The sequence below is a fragment of the Rhinopithecus roxellana genome, chromosome 20 (genome assembly GCF_007565055.1).
Source record: "Rhinopithecus roxellana isolate Shanxi Qingling chromosome 20, ASM756505v1, whole genome shotgun sequence".
NCBI lineage: Eukaryota > Metazoa > Chordata > Mammalia > Primates > Cercopithecidae > Rhinopithecus > Rhinopithecus roxellana.
In genome coordinates, this window is record NC_044568.1 from 8,746,584 (window position 1) to 8,751,961 (window position 5,378).

At 51.7% G+C, this 5,378-nt stretch overlaps 1 protein-coding gene across 1 annotated transcript; it reads right to left on the reverse strand.

The window, feature by feature from the left end:
- Nucleotides 1-2,879: 2,879 nt before the first annotated feature.
- Nucleotides 2,880-4,742, reverse strand: NUPR1 (nuclear protein 1, transcriptional regulator). The gene is made up of 3 exons (XM_010388693.2): nucleotides 4,339-4,742; nucleotides 3,539-3,688; nucleotides 2,880-3,207 (listed from the first exon to the last, which is right to left on the reverse strand). Exons 1-2 carry the CDS (start codon nucleotides 4,448-4,450, stop codon nucleotides 3,552-3,554), a joined length of 249 nt encoding a protein of 82 aa, XP_010386995.1. The 5' UTR covers nucleotides 4,451-4,742; the 3' UTR covers nucleotides 2,880-3,207; nucleotides 3,539-3,551.
- Nucleotides 4,743-5,378: the final 636 nt, after the last annotated feature.

Here is a 5,378-nt window from a genome sequence, read left to right on the forward strand (position 1 = left end):
GGGTGTGGCCCTGTAACCACATTCCCAGCAAATGTGATGTGTTCTACTTTTAAGTTACGCCCTAAAATTGAAGAGGTGTGGCCTCCTCTGTCTCTTCCACACTCTGTTTCCACAGGCTGATATGCAAATGTGATGGCAGGTCCTGTAGTAGCTATTTTGGGCCTCAAACTGGAAGCCATGTTTTGGGTGTGGCAGAACAATGAGTAAAAACAGCTGGAATCCTCAACACACTGGAGCTTCCATTTGAACCCAGGAGGACTTGGGGCTAAGTAAGAGAGGAGTAACTTTCTATCCTGTTTTGATTCTTCATAACAGCAACCCAAACCTGTATCTCAATCAATAAATCATCTCAGCTCCAACCACACTTCTTGTTTGCCCCATATTTTTCTGCAACTCTGGTCCTGAGACATAGCACTGGATAAGAATCTCCCTCCCCCATCTCACTTCCCAGAACCCTGTCCCACAGCCCCCTTGGCCTGGGGACCCACCTCACATCCGAAGACAATAAGATCCCTGAATATGAGCCCTGAGTGAGCAAGGGCAAATCCCTCAATATTTCCTTCCCTCCCTCCCTCCCTTCCTCTTTTTTTCCCTCCTTCTCTCTCTTTCTCTCTCTCTCTCTCTCTTTTTTTTTTTTTTTTTGAGACGGAGTTTTGCTCTTGTTGCCCAGGCTGGAGTGCAATGCATGATCTCGGCTCACCACAACTTCTGCCTCTTGGGTTCAAGCGATTCTCCTGCCTCAGCCTCCCAAGTAGCTGGGATTACAGGCATGCGCCACCGCGTTCAGCTACTTTTATATTTTTAGTAGAGACAGGGTTTCTCCATGTTGGTCAGGCTGATCTCAAACTACCAACCTCAGGTGATCTGCCTGCCTGGGCCTCCCAAAGTGCTGGGATTACAGGTGTGAGCCACCGTGCCCATTCTCTCCTCCCTCCCTTCCTTCCTTCCTTCCTTCCTTCCTTCCTTCCTTCCTTCCTTCCTTCCTTCCTTCCTTCCTTCCTTCCTTCCTTCCTTTCCCTTTCTTTCTTTCTTTCTTCCTTTCTTTCTCTTTTTTTTATCCTTTTTTTTTTTTTTTTTTTTTTTTTTTTTTTTTTTTTTTGAGACGGAGTCTTGCTCTGTCGCCCAGGCTGGAGTGCAGTGGCGCGATCTTGGCTCACTGCAATCTCTGCCTCCCGGGTTCACGCCATTCTCCTCCTCAGCCTCCAGAGTAGCTGGGATTACAGGCGCCCGCCACCTCGCCCGGCTAGTTTTTTGTATTTTTAATAGAGACGGGGTTTCACCATGTTAGCCAGGATGGTCTCGATCTCCTGACCTCGTGATCCACCCGTCTCGGCCTCCCAAAGTGCTGGGATTACAGGCTTGAGCCACCGCGCCCGGCCTCTTTCTTTCTTTCTCTCTCTCTCTCTCTCGCTCTTTTTCAATACACAGTTCCACTCTGTTGCTCACACTGGAGTGCAGTGGCACCATCATGGCTCACTGCCGCCTCCAATTCCTGGGTTCAAGGGATCCTCCACCTTCAGCCTCTGAGCAGCTAGGACTACAGGCATGAGCCACCATGCTTTGCTAATTTTTAAATTTTTGTAGAGACAGAGTCTTGATATGTTGCCCAGACTGGTCTTGAACTCCTGGCCTCAAGCAATCCTCCCTCCTTGGCCTCCCAAAGGCTGGGAGGCTGAGGTGGGCAGATCATTGGAGGTCAGGAGTTAGAGATCAGCCTGGCCAACATGGTGAAACCCCATCTCTACTAAAAATACAAAAATTGCCTGGGCGTGGTGGCTCACACCCGTAATCCCAGCACCTTGGGAGGCCGAGGCGGGTAGATCACGAAGTCAGGAGATTGAGACTATCCTGGCCAACATAGTGAAACCCCGTTTCTACTAAAAATACAAAAATTAGCCCGGCGTGATGGCAGGTGCCTGTAGTCCCAGCTACTCAGGAGGCTGAGGCAGGAGAGTGGCTTGAACCCAGGAGGCAGAGGTTGCAGTGAACTGAGATCACGCCACTGCACTCTAGCCTGAGCAACAGAGTGAGACTCTGTATCAAAAAAAAAAAACAAAAAAATGTGTAAAGATGAGGTCTTACTGTGATGCTCAGGCTGGTCTCGAACTCCTAGTCTCAGGTGATCCTCCCACCTCAGCCTCCTAAAGTGCTGTGATTACCGGCATGAGCCACTGCTCCTGGACTTTAGTTTTTTTTTTTTTTTTTTTTTTTTTTTTGAGACAGAGTCTCCTTCTGTCACCCAGGCTGGGGTGCAATGGCACGATCTCGGCTCACTGCAACTTCTACCTCCCGGGTTCAAGTGATTCTACTGCCTCAGCCTCCTGAGTAGCCGGGATTACAGGCGTGCACCACCATGCTTGGTTAATTTTTGGTATTTTTAGTAGAGACGGGGTTTTACCATGTTGGTCAGGCTAGTCTCAAACTCCTGACCTTGTGATCTGCCTGCCTCAGCCTCCCAAAGTGTTGGGATTACAGGCATGAGCCACTGCGCCTGGCCCTGGCCTTTAATATTTTAAATCTCAGTTTTCTCCATCTTTTAGATGGTATCCATAAGTAGCATTCCCGTCTATGAACAGGACATAATCAACAAAAACAGGCGCTGGGGAGGGCCGTGTTTCATGGGTAGTATCGCAAAAAAGCAGAAGAAATTGTTTTCCACTACGTAGGAGCCCACAGAAATGTATGCACTAAAATATATGCAAGCAGAAACAAACGAACCAAAAGCCACATTCACAGCGTAGACCCCTGTAAGAGCAGGAATACTCCCTGCCCCAGATACATATAGCAAACACTAATACACATCAAAGATGCTCTCCCGGGATCATGCATGTGCAGGCACAGGCAGGCACACACGTGCCTGAACAAAAACACAGAAAGAGCAAGGGTGAAAACACACCCAAGCTGTGGCTGCTGTGCGCGTCTATTTATTGTTGCTGCCGCCCTATAGGAGCCCCAGTTTCTTCTGTAGCTTTCTTTTCTGGGAGTATCTTCCTGGCTCTGCCCCTCCATTCCCTTCCTCTCACTCCCCATCTTGCACTTTTGCTGGGGTTGGAGGTGCTTTCCTTGTAGCCCCTCAGAGACTCAGTCAGCGGGGATAAGTCCTAGGGGTGGGGGGTGTGGCAAGCTGGCCTGGATCCTGTCTTGGTTCTTCCTTCCTCCACAGTCCTGTCTCCATTGCTGGGTGTAGTGTCCATGGTTCGGCCTCATCTGAGGGGCGAGGAAAAGCAGGTGATGAAAGGGACAGAGATCTGGGTTCTAATTCTGCCTCTCCCACTTACTTGATTTGTGACTACAGGGAAGGACCCACCCTCTCCAGCCTCAGTTTCTGTCTCTGTAAGTCAAATTTCCCTCCAATTGGAAAGGTTCTGTGTTCCCCTTTGCTCTGGCCGCTAGAAAACAGTCAAGCGTGTGTCTCATTTTATTCTGCATTGAGACAACAGTTGTCTGATCCCTCCTCCCCATCCAACCGCGCACCTTCCGGCTGTCCTTCATGGCAGAGGCGCCACCTTGAGCTCTCTGGGCCCCCCCAGCTCCTTACCTCCAGCTCTGTCTCAGCGTCGTGCCCCTCGCTTCTTCCTCTCTGAATTCTGCAGCTTGGTCACCAGTTTCCTCTCGTGCCCGCCAGGGCTGGGGCGGTTGGTGTTGGCAGCAGCTTCTCTCTTGGTGCGACCTTTCCGGCCTCCACCTCCTGTAACCAAGGCAGGAGTCAGAGGTGAAGTGGGCAAAGGCACGATGAGAGGCCCTGTCAGAGGAGAGGCAGGGGGTTGGAGTTGCGGGGATAGGAAGAGCAGGGGGAAGCCTGCTGCTTCCCCTCTGTGGAATGTGGGACCCCAGATGTGTGTGAGGTCCCAGGCTGAGTAACACAGCACTCTTGGGATAAGGGACTAGACAGGGGTGACATGAGGGTCCAAGGAACAGGCTGGCTAGAAAAGGGTGAGTAGGCTGGGCAGGGTGGCTCACTCCTGTAATCTCAGTGCTTTGGGAGGCCAAGACAGGAGAACTGCTTGAGCCCAGGAATTCGAGATCAGCCTGGGCAACACAGTGAGACCCCACCTCACCACTACAGGTGGTGCACACCTGAAGTTCCAGCTACTCGGGAGACTGAAGCAGGAGGATCACTCGAGCCCAGGAGTTTGGGGCTGTGGTGAGTTGTGATCACACCACTGCACTCCAGCCTGGGTGACAGAGTGACTCTCTCAAAAAAAAAAAAACAAAGGAAGAAAGAAACGAAGAGGAAAGGAAAGGAGAGGAGAGGAAAGGAGCGGGTGGGAAGTCCATGGAGGGGTCCTGATTTCGGGAGAGGAGGAAGGACCGTGGAGATGGCTGAGTGGGCCTTACCCAGGTAGGAATGGGCCAGGCTGTAGAGGTCAGATTCATCCAGGCTGGGGTCCTCGTCCTCTGGGCCTAGGGGCTGCTGGGGGGCGCTGGTTGCTGGTGGGAAGGTGGCCATGGTGCCTGGCTTGTCCTCCCTGCCTGTCTTCTTCTCCTAACGCTTTGTCTTTCTCTGCTTTCCTGGCCCCCGTGCCTCTCCACTCCCAGTCCACTCCCTCAACTTATAAGGCTGTGTCTCCTCCTCAGACCACAGTCTGGCTCCAGCCCATCGTCTGGCTCCAGCCCATCAGGCCCTGTCTGATGCAATCTGGCCCCTTCTCAAAATCCAGGCCAGTAAACACAGTCATGAGACGGGAAGAGTTGGTCCCTGAGTCCAGCCGCACTCACCTCCTGCCTCCCAGGCTCGCCCAGCTGGATATTTTCCGTAGAGGAGGTCCCGCTTCTCGGCAGAAAGCAGGGAAGAGGCAGGATCTGGGCTTAAACACTCCTTGGGATCATGGCCTAACCTGATTGAGGGCTTCACCTGGGCCTGGGATGATGGCCACACAGCTAACCCCAGCACACCAATTCTCACTGAGATGCAGGACGTGAGGAAGGAGGGGGAGGGGATATCAGCACACCTGTGCCAGGGACAAGTCAGCGGCTTCCACCCAGTCACACTCAATATCTTGTTTCTTTCCTCTTTTTTTTTTTTTTTTTTTTTTGAGATAGAGTCTCTGTCGCCTGTTTGGAGTGCAGTGGTATGATCTCGGCTCACTGCAACCTCCCCCTCCTGGGTTTAAGCAATTCTCCTGGCTCAGCCTCCCGAGTAGCTGGGATTATAGGCACCTGCCACCACACCTGGCTAATTTTTGTATTTTTAGTAGAGATGGGGTTTCACCATGTTGGCCAGGCTGGTCTCGAACTCCTGACCTCAAGTGATCTGCCTGCCTCAGCCTCCCAAAATGCTGGGATTATGGGCATTAGCCACACCCCCTTTTTTTTTTTTCTATAAGAAACATCTTGGAAAACCCCTTAATATCCTGAAACAGGGTCCCCAGTAATGT

What these genes read in the sequence shown, in the direction of transcription:
- NUPR1 (XM_010388693.2), bottom strand. Translation starts at nt 4,450, where the DNA reads ATGGCCACCTTCCCACCAGCAACCAGCGCCCCCCAGCAGCCCCTAGGC. An exon ending in CCTGGCCCATTCCTACCTGG is followed by an intron (nt 3,689 to 4,338) that starts GTAAGGCCCACT and finishes CCTTGGTTACAG; the next exon opens with GAGGTGGAGGCCGGAAAGGT.